Source organism: Sorex araneus, chromosome 2, assembly GCF_027595985.1.
Source record: "Sorex araneus isolate mSorAra2 chromosome 2, mSorAra2.pri, whole genome shotgun sequence".
Taxonomy (NCBI): Eukaryota; Metazoa; Chordata; class Mammalia; order Eulipotyphla; family Soricidae; genus Sorex; species Sorex araneus.
This window is the reverse complement of record NC_073303.1, coordinates 380,624,711-380,646,073: the sequence shown is the minus strand read 5'-3', so window position 1 is coordinate 380,646,073 and position 21,363 is coordinate 380,624,711. Positions and strand designations below refer to the sequence as shown.

The window sequence follows — 21,363 nt, the reverse complement described above, 5'->3', positions numbered from 1 at the left end:
GAGGGGCGCGGGGCGCGAGGGGCGCGGGGCGCGGTGGTCGGGGAACGCGCGGAAGCGCCGGGGGTGCGGGCCGGGCAGGGGCGCGGCGGGCCGGCCGGGGCGCGCGGGGCTCCCGGGGGCGCGGGACGCGCGGGGTGCCGGACAGGTCCCGCCGGCGGGGTCCGCGCCGCTGTCCTCGGGGGCCGGGCGGTTTGACGCGGGACGCGGGGCGCGGGAGGCGGGGGGCGAGGAGCCCCGCATGCTGAAGTCATTATGGGGAGGCGCAGGCTTCCCCCGCGGTGGAAATTTGGAAACGCGCCCCCCTGGCAGGCGGCGAAAGGAAATTCCCGTCCCGCTAAATTGCTACCAGATTGCAGGCCGGCGGCGTCGGCTCTGCCCTGCCCCGTAAATACCGGCGCGGCCCCAAGGCCTGGGCTGGGGGGTCGGGACGTGCCCCGCCGCCGTCCGGACCCAGGGGCGCGTTCCGGGCCGGGCCGGGGCTGGGGTGAGGGGTTCCCGTCGGGAACGCGCGCTCCCCGCCTGTGATGGGGACCCGCGGGTCGGGCGGACTTCGCTGCTAAAGGCGGGTGCTCGGGAGCCGCCGCCGGGCGCTCGGCCCTGGCCCACGAGCGCCCAGGCGGCCCCGGCGCGGGCAGCGGCGTGGCCCGGCCTCGGAGCCCCCAGCCGGCACCCTGGCGTTCTCGCCGCGAGTGCGGGTTCCTGCCGCCCCCGGGCCGCCCAGCGCTTCCCTTGCCCCGACGGGGCGCGCGGCGCGTCTCGGGGCCCGGCCGGGGGGCGCGTCCCTTCCGCGGCGACTTTCCCGGCGTCGCAGAAAAGCGCCTTTGCCGTGGCGCTCAATGCGCCCCTTATCCCCGCGGTGACGCGCCCGTCTGTTTCCCCGTGTTTAATGCCGTTGCCGGGGCCACGGTGGCCGCGCGCCAGCGCCAGGGAGTTCCGGAGGCGGCGCGCGCCCAGGGCCCGGCCCGTAGCCACCGGCCCGCGCCCCGCGCTCCGGACCCCGCGCTCCGGACCCCGCGCTCCGGACCCCGCGCCCCACACGGACCCCGCGCCGCTTCCCCAGAACCCTGCGCTCCCCCGGAACCCCGCGCCCCTGGCCGCGCCCCTGCGCCTGGCCGCGCCCCTGCCCGGCCGCGCCCTCCTCCCCGACCCGGCCGCACGTCCAGCCAGCCTGGTCCTCCGCGCCCCGGAGCATCCCGCGACCCCCGCGACCCCGCGCCGGCCTCCTTCGAGGTGTGTTATAGGCGCTACTAGGAGAGACGGGACACGGTTTTATTTTAAGAATTGGTGATGACTAACGAAGTTAAAAGGAGCTTAGGACAGAAAACAAGACTATTTTTAGGTCACTGTTGTTTCTGCGGATTATTGGGCAAATACTCCCGCGGACGCGAACCACTTTCCAGGGCCCTGAGGGTGCGCATCTCCTGGCTTCGAGGATCGCGGTCCGGAAGCTGGTGCCCCGCTGCCGCCATCCTGGGGGAGGGAGACCCTCGGGGTGCCGCCCCCTCCCCCCCCCCCCGCAGCTGCCGGCCCCTCACCTGCCATCAACCTGAGACGCCTCCCGTAAGCGGGAAACGGAGGGTTTTAGATGTAAAAGTTAAAGCAGATCTTGCCCACAAAGTTAAGAGGTGTGGACGCAGGGCTGTGGCTCCAAGAAGGGGTGCCCGGCGTGTGGGAGGCCCCAGGTCAGCGGTGGTCATCAGAGCCCACTGCATCTGGACTTCCCTCTGGGTTTGGGGTGTTCCTCTGTCCAAGGATTTGGTGTTTCAGTTGTCCACTCTGGAAGCTCGGCCTCAGCACAAGCGTCTGCACTGTCTGCCCAACTCTGCAGAGGAGCCGCATGGCCGGAGGTCAGGACCTGTCCTCAGTGGTCACCCTGAAGCCACTGTCCTTACCCAGTGCTCCAGCCCACAGCCCTCTCTGACCCTCCCCCTTTCTTCCTCGTTTTCCTTCTCTCTCTCCCTGTCCTTTGCTCCCTCTCCCCCTTTCCTTCTCTCTTTCCCTCTGTCTCTCTCCTCTTCCTCAATTTGGGGCCCCCTGAGGGAAGCCAGCCAGCTTGCACCCCTGTATTCTGTGGGCTGTGCCCAAGCCCAGGTGCTGGGTGGGCCCTCAGGGCTGGGGTGGGGGGTTCGTCCTGGCTTCTCTGTTCAGGTGGGACTGGGCTCCGAGGTCCTGGCACCAGCCTCTCCTTTGGCGGCCAGACTCCTGGTTACACACATGCGGTGACCAGCAAGGGCCCCAGGAGGCTGCTTTTGATTTGAGGGATCCCTCAGAAATCGGGTGCTGGGTCCCTCCAGCTGGGCGCTGAGATTTGGGGGATGTAACCTCTTAGCTGCTCCCAGAGTTCTGAGTTGCTTTGGGGTGTCATCACAGCTGAGTGGGGCCCAGGGGGTGCCCAGCTGGGGCAGCAGGGCTGGGCCTGCCCAGGAGTCAGTGGGGAACAAGGGCATTTCCAGGACTCACCACCTCCTGCCCCCCAGAAGGCCTCTCCCCGAGACCCTTCACCCCACGCACCCCACATTCCTCTCGGGTCTGCAGGCCCCTGTCCCGAGGGCTCTGCATCTGGGTCCCAGGGGTCTGGTGGCGCGGATGTGCCGGGGAACCTGCTGTTTGGGGTCCCCCCAAACGGGGGTGGGAGGAGCAGTTGGAGGGTGAGCACGGTGTGCCCAAGGGCAGATCCTGCACCAAGTGGGTGTGGGCTGGGAGGACCTCGGTCCCTGAGGGACACAGAGCCAGCCCCGGCCCCCAGCCCTGCCTCTCGTCGGGACGGGGGCTGGTGCAGTTCCAGGGCCGTGGAACCCCCACAAGGGCTGCCATGAGCCCTGGGCGGCTGAGCCTGGCTGTGGGGTTGCAGTGACATCCACCCGGAAGGCTGAAGCGCCAGGCCCCAAGCCTTGCCACCTTGGCCAGGGACCACAGTGATGCTTCTGCAAGCAGAGAAACAGCCAGACACACAGGGGACACGTCCACCCAGCACACCTGAGCTGAGGGGCAGCGGAGCCGTCCACACGGTCACTCGGTCAGCCAGGTCTCTGTTCCCGAGGGCCCTGCAATAGTCCTGGGGCAGGTTGGGTGACCACAGGATAGCCCACCAGTCGGAGCACAGTCCAGGTCCTCCCTGCCCCCCAGGCCCTCTCCCGCCCCCACCATCAGCCCCAGCTCTCCGGTCCCTCTATAGGGTGAGAACATACGGGGGGCCCTGATGGGCCTGACCTAGGGGTCACCACTCACCTCCCGAGACGGCATGTGCCAGGCCCCAGCCCCGGAGCCTCCTACAGGGGGAGTGGATGGAGGGGTGTTTGCAACCCCTGAGCACTGTGACTGTCACACATTTTCCCTGGAGTTGAGGGGCCCTGGGTCCCCACCGAGCTGGACAGAGGTCCTTGAAGCTGCCTCGCCTGTGGGTTTGTTTTTGGGTGCTCAGGGCTCAGCCCTGGGGCCGCCCAGCGGGTGGGTGGGTAGAGCCCAGGCTGGCCGTGGGGCTTGGAGCCCTGAGGAATGGGCAGCCCTGGACACAACCATCCAGGATGGGCCTGGACTGTTTTGCTTGGCCTAGAGCGCCACCTTCTGGAAGCTTCTGGAACCACACCATCCCAGGGCCTGTGGGCAGAGTGGGCCCAGGCATGGGCTGCAGAGGTTCAGGGGGCCCAGGGCTCAGGGCGCAGGGCCGACCCCGGCTCACGGCAGCAGGCTCTGGGAACGCCTGGGGAAAGTGGGGAGTGGGAGGCACCCAAGGAGGGGGTGCCATGGCCTCAGGAGAAACTTCGTCACCTATAGACAGGCCTGTTGGCTCCCCCCAGTGCTTGGACTCTGCCTTATGTAGGGTCAGTCCTCAAGGTGAGGACCCAAGCAAAGCCAGGAGGGCTTCCTGGGAGAGGAATCTTATGGATCAGCAGGCTGACCTCTGCTCCTGGGTCCCTGCTGACCTCTCTTTCCACCCCCATGCTGGCCCCTATCCAGGTCCCCTGCTGACCTTTACCCTGGGTCCCCCAGTTGACCTCTGCTCCTGGGTCCCTGCTAACCTCTACTCCTGGGGTCCCCTATCCTGGGTCACTCTGCTGACCTCTGCTCCTGGCCCCCGTGCTCACCCCCATCCCGGGTCCCCTGCTGACCCATCTCAGGGGTCCCTTGCATGGCAGAGTGGTGGGGGCACTCCCACCTGCCCACAAGGCTGAGTGTCTGCCTCGACCCGGCCTCGCCACAGGGCACTGGCCAATGTGGTCTCGTGCCCTGGGCCGAGTCGGGGATCTGCTTCTCCAGCAGTTGGTCACCCTCAGCACAGCCGGCTGGCCCCAGGTGCTATCCCAGCGCTGGCGCACTGCTGCGGGCCCCAGCTGGCGGTGTGTGTGTGTGTGTTTGTGTGTGTGTGTGTGTGTGCGTGACAGCCCGACGGCTTGCTGAGGGGTCCGGGCCACTCGGTCTCGCCTCATCCCTTCCCATGGCCTACCCTGGCCTTGTGGGGGCCGGAGAGGGTGCAGACAGGACAGGGTCCAGCCCTGGGTGTTACACGGATGTGACCTGTCTGCTCTCCACATGGGATCAAGGACAGTGACGTGGCGCCGTGGGGGCCTCCGCTCCACAGACCCGCCTCAGAACGACCCTGGCTGCCTGCCCTGCCCACCCACTGCAGGCTGTATCACTGGCCAATGAACCACCGGTGGGGCCAGCCCCGCCCAGCAGGGAGGGAGGACAGCTCCCTCCTCCCATCCAGACCCGGTCCAGCCTGCCCACTCCTCTCGGCCAGGTGTTGGCCTGGCCCCAAGTGTGCTGCACAGTGACACCTGGTGGCCACCAGGGGAACTGCTACCCCAGGTCAGGGAGCACCAGGAGCAGCGGCCACCCGCAGGGCAGAGGTGAGTAGGATGGGTTGGGCTGGGACCCAGTCCTCGCACCAGGACCCGGCAGAGCCCAGCAGGCCGCCTCGCCCACGGCCTGAGAAGGGTCCTGGAGGGGCCTGGGTGGGGGCAGGCCTATGGCTGCGAGGGCGTGTGAGCTGGGGGAGGCCTCGGGGAGAACTCCCCGGCACGGCGCGGCCGGGCTGGCTGTCCCTGCGGGACGCAGCCCTCCCCGTGGTATGAACACAGCCCCGACGCGCAGACAGTGCACTGGTTTATTTGACCCCGAGGCCACGTCAGGGAGGAGCATGTGGCCCAGCTGCCGTGAACTCGTCTCTGGGTTGGGTCCGGTCAAGGCTCTTCTCGGCGCGGCACAGCTTCCAACGGCAAGGCGCGCAGGGAGGGCGGCCTAGGAGGAGAGCTTGGAGTAGCTGGGTGGGGACAGCTTGCGCTTGAGGTGCTTGAGGACGTAGAGTGGGAGGCAGCTGACCACGGTGATGGCCGACACTTTCCACAGGAAGGCGGCCGTCGTGATGAAGGCAACGTCTGCAGAAGAGACACAGGTGAGGGGCCCGGGGGAACCTGGGTGTGGGGACACTGAGGGCACGGTGGCCTGCAGCATGCAACACGTGGCAGCAGGGGTGGCCGGGTCATGGCCTGCACCTCAGAGGCTCTGGCCACCTGCACTGGGAAGGCAGAGTTGACCCTCTCCTTCGGCCAGGAGAGACAGATGAGCCCAGGCCTGTGCGAGCCAGAGATGCAAGGCAAGACCCCAACATACGCTGCTCTCCTAGGCTCATAGCCAAAGTGCTCACTTCCCGCCCTGTGCTTGGAGATTTCTGCCAGTGTCTGCTCAGTGAGCCATGAGTGACCACAGCCTCAGGACGGAGCCCCGATGGGCCCATCACCCCCAGAACCCTGTGGACACAGCAGTACAGGCTGAGAAACGGCGCTGCTCAGTGCTGCAGAAGTGGCCCACGCACGCTGTCCATGGCGCCGGGCTCTGGGGCCCGTGGAGGACAGGGCTGCAGGCGGGAGCTGTGGCCTGTGGCTGTGTGGCTATGTGCGGAGAAGTGAGTGTGACTGAAGTGTGTGTGTGGAGTCATGGGTGTGGGTGGAGTGTGGAGTCATGAATGTGACTGGAGTGTGTGGAGTATGAGTGTTAACAGAGTATGTGTGTGCAGGCATGTGACTGGGGTGTATGAAGTCATGAATGCCTGGACAGTGTGTGTAATTATGTGGCTGGAGTCATGTGACGGGTTTGGGTGTGGGGAGTCATGTGACTAGATTGTGTGGAATTGTAGTGATGGGAGTGTGTGTGTGTGGAGTCATGAGTGTGACTGGAGTGTGTGGAACTGTGTCACTGCAATGTGTGTATAGTCAATGAATGTAAGACTGAGCCGTGTATGGAGTGGTGAGTGTAACTAGAGTTTATGGAGTTGCAAATGTGACTGGATTGCATGCAGTATGAGTGTTACTGAAGTGTGTATGGGTGGAGTCGTGAGTGTGACTGGAGGGTGTGTGGAGGCTGAGTGTGATTGGAGTGTGTGTGCGGAGTGGTGTGATTGGGGCTTGCGGGTGTGGGAACATGAGCGTGACTGGAGTGTGTGTGGAGTCAGGCGTGTGACTGGTGTGTGGAGTTACGAGTGTGACTAGAGTGTGTGTGGAGCTGTGTGACTGGAATGTGTGGTGATCAAGAACCTGCTGGGCTGCCACACCAGCCTGAGCACTGAGCCGAGCTTCGAGCGGTAGAAGGCCTCGGAGAGGGAGAGGGAGAAGTTGAGGTGGGGTGGGCACTCGAGGGGGCAGCCCACAGCTGTGCCCTGCTCCTGCGGGAGGGGGTGCTTGGACCCTGGGGCTGAGGAGCACGGGGGGAAGGTGCAGGGCCTGCAGCTCAGGCCAGGGCAGGCTAGGGGAGGGAACGCTGCAGGGACGGAGACTTCGTGGGGGAGAGAGGGGTGCAGGGGAGCGGTGGGAGGGGGTACAGGCAGGGCAGGAGCCCTGTGACTGTTCCCAGAGGGAGCCTGTGTGGCAGGGTGGCCTTGTGGGTGGGGGCGAGAAGCGTCTGGCACTCACCGAAATACTCGTTAAGAAACGCCAGGGAGGCCACGTAGCAGCCGAGGCTGAGGAACTCGGCCAGGACCATGAGCCAGTGCCAGGTGCGCAGCGTCAGCGCCACCATGAGCAGCTCGGTGAGGACGAGGGCCGTGAAGGAGATGGCCACCACGTGCACGAACTCCGACTCGAACAGCACCAGCGCGCCGTAGATGAGGACGCTACCTGCAGGCCGCCCGCGAGCGCTGGCTTAGGGACCCCGGGGCCCACGACCCCAGGGGTGCCAGGGCATAGCCGGCGCCTCCCCCCTTCTCTGTTCAGGGCAGGGGAGCGGCCTGGGGCGGGGCCGGGTGTGAGGGCCACCGTGGGGGGCGGGGGTCCTACCTTGGTAGATGCTGATCAGAACCCACAGGAGGAAGGTCTTAAAGGACAAAGACCGGCCCTGCGGCAAGAGCAAAACACTGGGTCCCGCACAGCTCAGGGCCTTCCCCTCGGCCCCAGGGAGCGCCCGACCCCTCTCGCCCAGGGAAGGTGGCCGCCTCCCTGTCCATGGTGAGGGCCCCCGGACTCCAGCCCTGACCCTGTCACAGTCATCCCGTTGCTCAGCGATTTGTTTGAGTGGGCACCAGTAACGTCTCTCATTGAGAGACTTATTGTTACAGGTTTTGGCATATCCGATACGCACGGGTAGCTTGCCAGGCTCTGCTGTGCGGGCGCAATACTCTCGGTAGCTTGCCGGGCTCTCCGAGAGGGGCGGAGGAATCGAACTTGGGTCGGCCGTGTGAAAGGCCAACGCCCAACCACTGTGCTATCGCTCCAGCCCCCTGACCCTGTACTCCCTGGAAATTCCACCCACACGGGCCCCTTGGCCCCTCTGCCCTGCCCATCAGTCACGGCCCATCTGCCTTTCAGCGCAGGGCCTGCGTTCTGGGTGTCTTCAAAGCGGGCCGCCTGGTTCTGTCCTTCCTGGTGCCCACTTCTCCACCGGCCTGTCTGTCAGCCTGTGGACGGCACCGGGCGCTCACGGCTGGTTTGTAGTCAGTGATGAGACACGTTTGCAGGGCTGCGGCCCCGCTGCCGTGAGGGAGGTTCTGTGGGGGCGGCACTGCTGCGCTGGGCCCCCTTCTCCTTCCTCCTCGCTTCTGTGTCCTGCTCTCCTTTCCCGCAGGCTGAGGCCGCAGATCCACCTCTCAGGAGGGGAAGCCCGTCTGAACACAGGCCTCGGGACAGATGTGCGAGGGCCTGGGGCCCGTCGGTGTTTGGTCTCTGAGCTGCTCTCCAGCTGTGTGCAAGGACAGGCCCCGGCAGCACCCCACTCTGGACCCACCTTTGCCTACGGTGGCCCCCACGTGCCCACCACTGCGTGTCTGCACACATGGCTGTGGCCTCCTGTCTGCAGCCAAGTGCTGGGGTCGGGGGACCGAGGTGACCACTCATCAGAGGCTGCAGATGACTCCGGGCAAGTCACACAGAGCCGAAAGCACCCGAGAGCCCCAAGGAAGGGGCGACGAGGTGCAAGAGGAGCGTGGCACCTGCCCCCACCTTGCCCAGGCCAGCCCCTGGGAGGGGCACTATCCGACACTGGCCAGCGGGAAGCAGGACGCTGGCTCCAGGCTGCACCATGTGCTCAGATGCGCTCAGGCCGCACGAGGCCTCCTGGGATTTCCTGAGTCACACGGTGGCCCGTGAGTGCAGCTGGGGCCTGACATGTGCTTGGTGCTTGAACTCTGTTCACTGCGAAGACGGCGATGCAGATCCTGAAACTGGACACGGCCTGCAGGAGGGAGGCCACTCCTGACTGAGACCATGCTCTTTCTGGAACGCTTGGGATAGAGCCGCCATCACAGCGTGTGCCCAGCTGGCTCTGTTCTGATGGGGGCCTCGCCCCGTCCACTGTCCAGGTCACCAAGGGCCACCCTTGAAGGCCAGGGCAGCAGACCGTGCCCTCTGTGTGGCTTGCGACAGGCTCCCCTTCCAGGCGCCACCTTGCTGCTCTGTGACAGACTCTGAGCAGTGGGATGCCGGGCTTTGCTCTCAGCTGCCTCCTGGTGACGTCACAAGGGTGCAGGGATACCCGTGTGACAGCCCATGGCCCTGTGGCCAGGTGAGTACTGATCCCACGGTCTTACAGTCGGTAGCCAGGACTCCCTGGGGCCCAAACACGGGAGGGGTTGGTCAGAAACAGTATTGGGAGCCTAAGTATTTGCTAAGTCCTCAAAACTCCCCCAGGGGCCTGGAGCAAGAAAAGTTGGCCAGGACGGCGACAGGAACGGAGCAGCCTACCTTGGTGAGGTCCTTATAGAGCTCCGGGTACAGGATCGCCACCTCGGGCTTCACATCCTGGTCCAGCACCAGAGAGAAGACGGGGAACATGGTGTAGATAGTGGCGTACCTGCAAGGGACGGACAGTCGAGGCGGGGCAGGCGGGGTGATGATGACGGCCCTGGAATGGGGCCTGCACCCCGGCACCCTCAGGCTCTGGGGGAGGGACCGGAGAGGCCCCGTGGCGGCTACTCACCCCACCATGAGGAAGCCCTGGTACAGAGGGACGGAGGCGAAGTAGAAGATGGAAGAAAACACGGCCTGGAAGACAGTGAGTGACACGGGTGCCCACCACGCGCCTGCCAACGTGCGCTGGTGCCCAGCACAGCCCGGGCAGCCTACCTGCATGGTGGAGATGATGAGGCCACGGTGCATGACGAACTGGCCCAGCGCCGCCGAGCGCTTGTAGCTGCTGCGCCCGTGCACCATGAGCAGCCGGCCGATGTGCTTGAACTGCGTGATGGAGAAGTCGGCCGCCAGGGAGGCCTGTCTGCCCTCCTGCGGGGCACAGGGGGGCTCAGGGGGGCTCAGCGCGGCCCCGACGCGCCCGCCGTGGAGAACGTGGGGGCACACACACTTACGCACCCTGCCCTCGATGCCGATGCCGCAGTCTGCAGTTTGGATCATGCTCACGTCGTTGCCGCCGTCACCTGAGCAGAGACGCGGGCTAGACACGCAGCCCGCTCCACTGTTCTCCCAGGGGCCGGGGGCCGGGGGCCGGGCGACAGGACCTGGACGCCCCGCCCCGCCCCGCCCCGCCCCCATCTCACCGATGGCGCACGTGCGCTTGCCCGTGTGCTGCTGCAGGAGCCGGACGATGTGGGCCTTCTGGGTGGGCGAGCAGCGGCAGCACACCACGGCGGGGCACTGGCAGGCCAGCTCCACCAACTCGTGCTCATAGTACTTGAGGCAGACCTGGGGGCGAGACTGGGTCGTGCCTGCTGGGCAGCCGCCCGGCCCCACTCCAGGGCGACGGCAGCAGGAGGGAGCGTGCTCGGGGGACACCCACCTCCAGGGAGTCCCCAGATATGACCAGGGCGCAGTCCTGCCTCCGTCGAAACGCGTTCAGCTCCAGGTGGGCTTCTCCTCGGCTGGCGACCTGCGTCCGGGAGACGGGGACCCCGATGCTGCTGCTGCTCGGGCCCAGAGAGGCCTGGCGCGGCGTCAGAGACGCACGTCCCACAGGCAGAGCCCATCAGGCAGGCAGGCAGGACACCGGGCGAGTGTTAGGAGAGATCGGACCAGTGACCCACCGGGGGCTTTCCAGAACCTTCTCCGAGAGTGAGGTTGCCCCTTTACCACCCTGCGAGGGTGAGGCGGCGCGGGCAGTGCAGGGATGGCCCCACAGGCGGTCGGAGCCTGTCAGCAGCCACGGCCCAGCCACTGACCGCTGCTGCCCCTGCTGTGACACCACCCTCTCCGTAGCTCAAGCAAAAACACCGGCTCAAATGGCCAAGTGACTTCAAGAATAAAATAAAGCCTCAACTTTCAAAACATCATGACTTCAAAAACAGAAACATTTCCAAAGCTATAAAGCTATTATCATGATTTTCAACATGATTTCTGAAGGAAATTTACCAGGGCTGGAAAGAAATCACTTACTATGATCCTAAATTAAAACATTCACGTGACCTAAATCTTACTCATCTTAAACTGTTTTTACTGTGCAAATTCTAATTTTCGACCTGAGAAGTCAATGATCGATGTGCAGTTCTGACAGGCCACTGGGCGGCTCTGACACTCCAAGCAGGTGTGTTCAGGTGCCTCCCGACACATGCCCAGACACCCACCCCGCTCTGCTCCCCATCAGCGTGGCCACGGCTGGTATGGACAGTGAGCACATATGCGCAGGTGATGCTCTTCAGTGTCTTGGAGAGAATTCGGGTTGAGCATCTTTTCTGTTCTTTGGGCCACACCTGGCAGTGCTCAGGGCTCACTCCTGGCTCTGCCCGCAGAAATCCCTCCTGGTGGGCTTGGGGACCTAAGGGGGTACTGGGGCTTGAGCCCGGATTGGCCAAGTGCCCTGCCTGATGTATGGCTCCAGCCACGGGGGAGCATTTGATCTGGAAGAGGACCACAGATGACAATGGCCACCCTGAGCCACCCTCACAGCCTGGCTCCCAGCAGGTGGACCACCAGGTGATGTGGCCAAATATAAACTGCCGCCGCCTTGATCATGGGGTGGTGTCTGGGCAGGACCCCGGCCCTCGGAGTATATAAATGTTTAGAAATGAAGAAAGAGGCACAGTTCAGAACAGCAAAGTCCGAAGGCCCAGGAGGACGGACCCTCAGCAGCTGGTGCTCTGCTCCCGGAAGCCCTCTCGTCTCAGCCACAGCAAAATGACCCGCTCCTCATCAGTAACTCGGCAACTTACTGGCCTGAAGATGTGGATGTCTTGTGTCCTGGACACCAGGTGGGAGCTTTTGGCGATGCAGGTGGCCGTCTCGAGCTTGTCACCTGTCAGCATCCAAATCTGGGGCAGAGTTGAGGCTGGAGAGCTGCAGCCCTGCGGACTGTCTCCCCCCGCCAGAGCATCCCGGCCAGCTGTCTGGGCCCAGCAGTGAGGGAGGCCCCTGGGCCGAGTTCAGGGGTCGGCTCGAGGCTTTTCGGCCCTCATGAGCCGAGACTGAGAAGGGAGTGACGGGGACGCCACCAGATGGGAAGATGGAAGGGACGTGGAGGGAGGGTGGGCTGCTGGGCGACAGCCACGTGCTGTGACAGTCACCATATGCAGTGAGTCACCATGTGCGGCGACAGCACGTGCTGCGGCGTGCCAGGCACCAGGGTGCAGCCCTGGGGTGCGAACTACTCAGAACAGGCCCAGGCTCAGGTCGCAGCCTAGCCCCCACGGCGAGGGAGCACAGGGGAGTGCAGCGCCCCCAAACAGTACCTGGACCCCAAAGTGCCCACAGAAAGAGCAGGCCGTGGCAGTGTCCCGGGGCAGGTGGCCCCAGGGTGCAAGAAGGAAAGGGGACACCCGAGCTGGCCCCCAGCCTGGTGAAGCTGCGGCCCATGGAGGCAGGACCAGCCCTGCCGCACCTTGATCCCCGCGTTCCGCAGCATCTCCAGAGTGGGCCGCACGTCGGCCTGCAGCTGGTCTTCCACGCCCGTGAGGCACAGCAGCTCCATGTCCCGCTCCAGGCTCTCCACCACGGCCGCCACCTTGATGGTCCGATCGTGGAGGCTCAGCTTGGCCTGAGTGTAGCGGCTCTGCGGAGATGCAGCCACTGTGGGTCAAACGTGCCTGTCGTGTGCGCCCGCACGGGTCCCACAGCCCAGCCTGCACGACTTCCTGTGCACGTGAGAGCCATAGCCAGGTTCTGACTGTTCCCTGTGGCAGCCAGTGGCCAGCACAGGGAGGCAGCACTGAGCAGACGGTGGGTCCCCTGTGGGGCAGGGGACAGCGCTCACCTCAAAGTCCTGATATTGCTCCTCTGTCAGCGGCCGCCGGGCTACCACCAGGGTGCGCAGACCTTCACGAGCCATGTTCCCGCACTGCAAGAGGAGACGTGGTCAGGCTGGCCCTGACGGTCAGGGACAGGGATGGGGCCAGGACAGTCCCTGCAGGACACACTCCTCTCCAGTCCACTGAGGCTGCCGCTGCCTCCAGGGCCTCACAACTCCTTCCTTCAGGAAACCAGAAGGTGACGATAAGCAGGAACCCTCGACAGACACTCGGCTGTAGGACCTCCCGAGGCAGCCTTGGCCCCACGTAAGGTTCCCCTGGGATCCACGTCCCGGCTGACACGGCAGACAAGGTCACTGGAGCCCCATCCCAGGAAGTCACGCAGGGGAGTCTGCCAAGGGACGTGGTGCTCACACCAGAAATGGGGCCAGGCCTACACCCTGGTAAGCATCTGCTTTGGCCCTGCAGCTGGCCTGTCGGCTGTGGGGCCTGTCCAGAGCGGCCCCTCGTGCCGAGCACACGTGCCAGGCAGGTGCGTCCACCCTTAACTCAGCATCTTCAGTCTGGAGCCTTCTGAGTCCGACCTGGCTGGGCAGACTGCAGGGAGCTCAGAGCCACCTGCGTTTCTCCCAGGGACCAGGCCTGGGACTTCCGGGCAAGTGTGCTCCCCGCGCTCTTCCTCCAGACAGCCAGGAACGCAGCTGGGGAGCCTCCGGGCAGCCACGCCCTATCCGGGTAAGCCTGTGGCGGCCGTAAGGCAGGGCTGCCAGCAGACTGAGATGGGTGCGGTGAATGGACAATGCCGAGAGACATGCGGAGTTTTAATAAAGTTATCTTCAGAGAAAACAATTGGGCATTATCTGTTGCTAGACATCTATTGATTTGACCTCATAAAGCTAAATAAATTAAGCAAGCATTTTATAATTAATTGTACATCATTATGACTAAAAGTAATTTTTATGGCATTTCCCGAGGTCTTCGGGGAGTTTAATTTATTCATGTCCCTGATTAAATTCAAGTGCCAGAAGGCACTATTGATTCCGATTGCCAATAGCACAGACAGTGGGGGCTGGGGGGCTCTTTGGACATGGACCTGGCTGCCACGAGTGCAAGCCTGTGTGCAGAGGGCAGTGGCTGAACCCGCTCAAGGCCTTGTCCACTACCCAGGGATGCCTCTCTGTCGGCTGGCCATTTCCAACAGGGCTCAGTGCTCGGGACTGGTGGTGCCAGGGGACACGCCCACACAGGCGGGCAGGTGCCCTCAGTCCCTGGTCCCATAGATGCAGACATCTGGCTAGACACTGCAGTGACTGTTCCTCATGCAGTCCTCATGACCACACCATGTGCTGACATCCTGTGTCCCTCAACACCCACACACGTCACACACCCATTCTCCCTCACCACCGCCACACCTACACATGCCAAGGTTTTTCCCCTCACCCTTATACACTAATATGCCACAGCCCATTCTCTCTCACCCCCACATACCTACATACACCACAGGACATTTCCTCTCACCCCCCGACACCTACACACACCACAGGACGTTCCCCCTCACCCCCGACACCTACACACACCACAGGATGTTCCTCCTCACCCCCGACACCTACACACACCACAGGACGTTCCCCCTCACCCCCGACATCTACACACATCACAGGACGTTCCCCCTCACCCCCGACACCTACACACATCACAGGACGGTCCCCCTCACCCCCGACACCTACACACATCACAGGACGGTCCCCCTCACCCCCGACACCTACACACACCACAGGATGTTCCCCCTCACCCCACACACCTACGCACACCACAGGACGTTCCCCCTCACCCCTGACACCTACACCCACCACAGGATGTTCCCCTTTACCCTTACACACCTACACGTCACAGGACAGTTCCCCTCACCTCCACACACGCCACAGATGTTCCCCCTAACACCCCAAACACCAACACATACCACAGGACATTCCCCCTCACCTTTACACACCTATACATAATATTCCTTACCCGCCCGCCTCATGCCATAGAATGTTTCCTCCTCACCCCCTCACCCTCACACATGCTACAGGTTACTCTCCCTAACCCCAACACATGCCATAGGATGTTCCAACCCACCCGTTCCATACCTACACATGCCATAGAATATGTGTCCTCACCTTCACACATCCACACGCACCACAGAATATTCCCCTCACCCTATACACACACCTACATATGCCACAAGACATTCCCCCGCACACCCCCACACCTACACATGCCAAAGGACATTCCCCCTTACTCCCACATACCAACACATGCCACAGGATGTCCCCCCTAACCCCCACACACCTATACATGCCAAGGACACTCCCCCTCACCCCCGCACATGCCACAGGACCATCCCCTCACCACATATGCTCATTCTCCCACTCTGCTGCTCCTCCACGTATCCCATTTTGCACTCTCTGCCCCACATCACTCCACCCGTCCTCACCCCTGGGCCGTCCACCTACACATACCACAATGTTACCCTCTCACTCCCACTGGCCCCGCACACACACCACATGCTACACAATGGGGGCCAGAATGATAGCACAGCAGGGTAGGTGCTTGCCTCGCACGCAGACAACCTTGGTTTGTACCCCGGCACACCATATGGTCCCCCAACAAACAAAAAACGATGTTCTCCCCTGTGCACACACCACCCCGAGTTCCCAGCACCCACCTCTTCCTCCAACCAGTCGTTGTACTGCACGATGGTGGCCATGGCGACGTCCGCCCCTTTCACGTAGAAGGTGATTTCTGCGGTGGCCTCATCCTACAATGGCAAGAGAGGCACCGGGATATGGTGCAGTCCCCCAGCAGCACCTGGGCAGGGCAGGACCGAGACCCCGCGGCCCTGCCTGAGGGAGCGAGGGTCGTGAGCAGGTGCCTGGCTGTGGGCTGGTCCCTCCCAGGCGCAACAGACGGAGGCTCTGACTGAGGCACAGCTCCCCAGGCGGCTCTTCGAACCACTCCAGACGAGACTCATCGACCCGCTGCCGCTGCTGAACCCAGACGGAGCCACCTCAGCTCGCCCCTCACCCCTCAGGCGGGACACACTTGCCCGCACGCACCCTGACGATGATGCCCATCCTCTTGCTCTCGGACGTGAAGGGGAAGACCTGGAGCACGGAGAAGGTCAGTGTCTGGCCGCCGGGCGTCCGCAGCTGCATGGAGCTCAGGTCTCTGCTGACCAGGGTGAGGCCCACGCTCTGTGTCCACTGCACCAGCGCGACCTGAGAGTGGCCAGCAACATGAGAGCAACTGTGAACTCAGAGCCGGTCTGGGGGTGCCTACGGGATGGAGCTGCGGTGGGACTGACCAGGGGCACGGTCCGGGCGTCTGTGTGCGGCGAGCACCAGGAGAGCTGGGCAAACCAGCTGCCGTGCGGACGGCAGATCTGGTCCCCGCCACGGGCATGGGGGTGGGGTGGGGTGGGAGTGCATGACGGTTAGGACTGGGCACACAGAGGGTCTCTGCCCTGTCTCTGAAGGAGGGGCCATGCAGGGTGTGGTGACTGTGTGGGGTATGTGGGGAGTCTGTGGGACGATGTGGGATGTGTGGGACCTTGTGGGGTGTGTAGGACCATGTGGGGTGTGTGGGACTGTGTGGGGTGTGTAGAACCGTGTGGGGTGTGCAGGGACCGTGTGGGACCGTGTGGGGTGTGTGAGACTGTGTGGGGTGTGCAGGGACTGTGTGGGTTCGTGTGGGGTGTGCAGGGACCGTGTGGGGTGTGTGGGACCGTGTGGGGTGTGTGGGACCGTGTGGGGCGTGTGAGCCTGCGTGGGATGAGGGGCTGTGTGGGATGTCTGGGTTGTGTGGGACCGTGTGGGGTGTGGGGTCCATGGTCAGACTCTTACCGTCCACTCCCATCCCCTTGCCGCTTGCCCCTTAGCAGACCTTAAGTCACTTTTAAATGAGTGATTTTGGGGACACAGGAGAGAAGTTAGGATGGGGCCTGCAGGTGTCCAGCTCCCCACGGTCCCCAACCGTGACGGGGAAGGCCCGAGACCCCCACCCCCTCCCGCTGAAATGCCGGCCCAGCCCCCAAGGAAAACTGAGAGGAGTGACTCGGGGCCTGAGTGGGCAGGGTGGTGAGGGCTGAGCAGCCTGCAGTGGGCAGAGGCCGCTGGAGCCTGCACATGGCACGCGTGCGCATGCAGCGGGTCCCTGAAGCCTGAGAGGAGTGTGGAGAGAAGCGCAGGCAGCTCCAGGCCAAGAGACGGGCGCTCCCCGGCCCCCGGAGGGTACCTGAGCATAGGAGTCAGCCAGGAAGTAAGGTAGGCGGGGTCTGAGGCGCCAGCCCTCCAGATACAAGAACTGACGCAGGTGTGTGGAATGCGACGGAGACCGGGAGTCCAGTCTGCACAACGCCAGGACACCCCCACACCCCCACCTCTACACCCTCCCCCCTCACTGCAGGGTAGACCCGCGGAAGAAGCACAAGAGGCACCAAGACAAATGGGTGAAGACGAAAGCCTAGAGAGCCTAGAGCCTCTCTCAAAGTGCTTCAAGTGACACGGAGGGTATCCGGTGAACTGCAGGGTGAAGACCGAAGTCCAGCAAAGGGAAGTCTGGGCGAGGGGGTGAGAAAGCTGCAAGGGAGGCAGAGCTGAAGGGCCTGTTCACGGGGAACCGAAACTCACCGGAGCCGGCAGTGAGCGCAGCCCTGGAGCGAGTCGGTGTGCTGGGCGAGCCAGTGCGAGGCTGAGGGAACGAAACGGACACATCGAGGGTCCCGGCCACATGGAAAGGCCAGGCTGAGAATCAGGACGGACTCTGGTGTACAGTCAAGAAAACCAGTTGAGGACGCTCCCAGTGTGAGGGCTGAGTCACACCCACGGACCCCAGCGGCTCAGAGACAGCCAGAAGATTCTCTAGGACACGCTGCAATTGAAGGGACAAAAGCCAAGTATGGGCACAGAGTCCTGAGAGCAGCAAGACTGAAGAAATCCACACACAGGGCGGGGATTAAATTTTTTTAAAAAGAAGAAATTTACATCTAAAGGAATCCCCCTGAGACAGGCAGCAGACTCGGGTGAAATTCTGCAGCCAGAGAGACCGGTTTGGCTGCAGCCACTGGCAGATTCCACCAGACAGGATGACGGTCCAGCTAGATCACTGTTCTGCTTCAAAGGAGTGACACAAGCATTCATGGCCAAGGATGGAAACTGCGAGAAGTGGCTGGTCACTAATCCCACCTCTAGGAGAAGCTCCGGCAGCCCCTCTACAAGGCAGAGAAACCCTCCAAACATAAACTGCAGGGACGGAGGGAAGGAGAACGATGTGTACAGTGCACGCGGGGTCACCAGCTCCGAACTAAGGAGGAGCTAGACTCAGAAGCTCAAGGGAAACTCCCTGTAGTCTCTGGCAGGCGACTGAGGGACAGAGCCAAGAGGCCACTGGCAGCTCAGTACAGGGGAGAGAAAAGGCAGCCAAGAAGCAGAGGCAGATTCCCAAACTCTCGTACTCCACACAGCATGGAGTCACTGCCTTCCTCCCAGCAGCCTTGCTTCAGCTGCCTTAACTCCCCGATCAGAAGGTACAGTGTGGCCAAGCCACTGGACCCAGACTTCTGCCTACACGACACACCTCTGAACAGTCTGACACAGCATCCAGTCAGAGGCTGGAGAAACAACGCGACAGGCAGGTGACTGACTTTAGACAGAGACGAGAATAGGGCCCGCGACAGTATGGCAGATAGGTGACACTTGCCTGGCACACACCACCCCGGGTTTGATCCCTGGAACCTCAAGTGGTCCCCTATGCCCACCAGGAATAATCCCTGAGTGCAGAGCCAGAGCACACTGCCAGGGTAACTCAAAAATGAGCGGAGAGAGAGGAGAGAGAGAGAGGAGAGAGGAGAGAGAGAGGAGGGAGAGGTGAGATAGAAAGAGACACAGAAAAAAGAGAGAGAAAGAGATGGAGAGACAGACAGACAGACGGACAGAGACTGATGCCAGAATAGAGCTCAGCTGGGAGAGTGTTAGACTGAGGGGAAGCCCAGGACAGCTGTATCTGTACCTGACAACACAGACTCCAATTTACAAAGGTTATAAGGGACTGTGTGGACACTGCATAGTGATCAATGCACCATGGAAGACCCATCAAAATATGGAAGGCTACTGCTAATAGACCCAGGGAACAGTATCGACAGCAATAGAACAGCGAGGCAGAAATCAATAGGAAACATCGGTCTTCACGGAGGACATGACAGAGATGGGCCTGGAAGGTGTGGGCAGGGCCACCCAGCCCCCAACGCCAAGCAGGTATCCTTCACAGTGTACACAAGACATTCTCCAAGACAGGCCACACACTGGTCCAATAAACCCAGAGGCCAGGAGGGGAGCAAGTGTCTTTTCAGATGGGCTTTAAAACAGGGGCTAACCACAGACAATGCGGGACAAATGCAACGCTTGAATAACCAGTGGGTAGGGCGGGAAATGAAAGAAGGACTCAGAATATTCCTGGAAACAAGTGAAATCGATGATGTTTCCAGAATACACCGGACACAGCAAAAGCTTCCCTAAGAGGGACGGACATAGCAATGTACGTGTTCACTAGGAAACAAGGTATGCCCAAGTAACTAATCTGGAGACACCTCAAGTTCTAGAAAATAAATGAAGTATGCAGAAGGAGGGAAATAAAATTCAGAGTGGAATCAATGAAACAGAAACCCAAACAAAAGAGCAACGACATCAAGAGCTGGTTTTCAAAAGAGGAACTGAGATAGACAAAGCCACGAAGCCAGACTTACCAAAACAAAAACCAAAACAAAAAGCACACAAACCCCAAACACCAATAAATCTGCCCAGAAATGAACAGATCCTGCGGGAATGAAAAAGATCAGCCAAGATTACCATGAATAACTTTATGCCACCAAGTTGGAGAACATAGAAGAAATGGGTCACGGTGTGGAGATCTCTAACCTCCCAAGAGTGAGCCAGGAGGCAGCAGAGCAAGTGAACTGACCAGAAATGGCATCACAGTCCCCCAGACCTCCAGGAAGACCTACTCCTGTCCTTCAGAGGCTCTCCAGAAAGCCCCGGGTGGTTCTCAGGAGGCCAACGCCACCCAATAACAACACACAGAGACATTACTAGAAACAAAAACTACAGGCCAATACCTGATTAGCTCAGAGGCATAGATCCGCAACACCTTAGGCACACGAATGTCAGAGTACATTAGAATATCATACTTAATGATCAAATGGCACTTATGACTGGGAGACAGGGCAGGTTCATTTACACAAGCCAGTCAATGTGATACACAACATCAATACAGAGAAATAATCAAGGGATCATCAAGAATCATCATGATAAAAGGGAACTTTCATCATGTCAATAGATGCAGAGAAAATGTTCGACAAGATTCGACAGGCTTTGAAATGAAATGCTGCAATGGAACCGGGACCGAAGGCACTTGCCTCGCTATAGCAAAGGCCACAAGTCATAAGTCCAGAGCCTGTCACACTCACTGATGGAAACAGAGGGCTAGCCCGAGACAGGTCGAGAGGACTTCTATTCAGCACAACAGGACGATACTAAGGGGATTCAGACTGAGAAATAGGTCACTTCTGTTTGCAGGTGACTAAGTATTACACGCAGAACATTCTAAAGATGTCATAAAAAAATTCCCAGAATCATTAGCACTGTAGCACTGTTTGTCCCGTTGTTCACTGATTTGCTCAAGCGGGCACCAGTAATGCCTCCATTGTGAGACTTGTTGTTACTGTTTTTGGCATATCGAATACACCACGGGTAGCTTGCCAGGCTCAGCTGTGTGGGCGGGCCCTCAGAGAGGGACAGAGGGATCGAACCCTCCCTATTTCATTTCTGTGTATAAGCAATGAGACTGGAGAGCATGGGGGAGAACACCCACCTGCAGTGGTGCTGATGCCCAAGGTGGGAACACAAGGCAAAAGGTGAAAGACTGTTATAGAGAAACAGACGGGGACGGGACATGTTTCCCGTTCACAGGTGGGAGGAATGAGGATGGCTCAGAAGCCATGGCTAAGGAGTCAGGGGGCTCCACGCAGACCCCTGCCCTCTGCAGCGCTGCTGTCTCTCCCTCTCCGTAGGATAACATAGCCTCAGGTAGTTTAGGTTAATTGGGAACTTTCCTCTGTGTTTATTTGTAACTTCTTTCTTTGTGTTATGTTGACTTGTAAATACTGTTTTTCTCTTCTCCTTGAGTCCTTGGCATAGTTTATTCAGAGCCATGTCCTTTTGTATGGGCATAGGAAGACAGTAATAAATGCTATGCTTTTGTAACCTGGGAGTCATTTGACTTTATATGATATTTTCTTCCTGGGCATCTGTTCTCTCGACCTAAGCCTCAACTGCCCTTACTTCCTCGCACCCCCAAAGGCAGGGTCCTGACGAGGGACGGGACAGACCCAGGGCAAGCGGTGAGTTGTGTGCTACACTGGCATTGAGATGGGCCTGGCCAAGGTGCCTAATGCTTAACTATAAGTTAAGAGCTTGGTCATGGACAAATGCTGTCATGATCCAAAAAGTAGTAACTAGATTCGGACCCTGCTAGGGTTAGGAATGATTAATCTGGCCTGAGGGCTGTGGTCTGAGTCTGTGGCAAGATGTTGCCAGGAGAGCTGCCTTGCAAGCCTCAATGTGTCTCTTACTGTGTCCATACAGAAATAACTAGTATTAAGATGTTGATGGAGTTTTTGGACTGAGAAAAAGAGAAAAACACCTTACAAGGTA

General features: G+C 60.9%; 1 protein-coding gene across 2 annotated transcripts in view; it reads right to left on the bottom strand.

Moving 5' to 3' along the window:
• Positions 1-5,082: 5,082 nt before the first annotated feature.
• ATP9B (ATPase phospholipid transporting 9B (putative)) overlaps positions 5,083-21,363 on the bottom strand; it is a 130,804-nt gene continuing 114,523 nt past the window's right edge. For both annotated transcript variants that reach the window (XM_055128069.1, XM_055128070.1), the window contains 14 exons: positions 15,715-15,876; positions 15,324-15,416; positions 12,622-12,705; positions 12,250-12,420; positions 11,585-11,683; positions 10,219-10,308; positions 9,980-10,124; positions 9,795-9,859; positions 9,552-9,707; positions 9,406-9,470; positions 9,171-9,279; positions 7,272-7,329; positions 6,909-7,112; positions 5,083-5,378 (listed from right to left, as the gene is read on the bottom strand). In XM_055128069.1, coding sequence (XP_054984044.1) covers positions 5,242-5,378; positions 6,909-7,112; positions 7,272-7,329; positions 9,171-9,279; positions 9,406-9,470; positions 9,552-9,707; positions 9,795-9,859; positions 9,980-10,124; positions 10,219-10,308; positions 11,585-11,683; positions 12,250-12,420; positions 12,622-12,705; positions 15,324-15,416; positions 15,715-15,876 — 1,638 coding nt within the window. In that variant the 3' untranslated portion in view covers positions 5,083-5,241. The remainder of the gene's footprint in view (positions 5,379-6,908; positions 7,113-7,271; positions 7,330-9,170; positions 9,280-9,405; positions 9,471-9,551; positions 9,708-9,794; positions 9,860-9,979; positions 10,125-10,218; positions 10,309-11,584; positions 11,684-12,249; positions 12,421-12,621; positions 12,706-15,323; positions 15,417-15,714; positions 15,877-21,363) is intronic.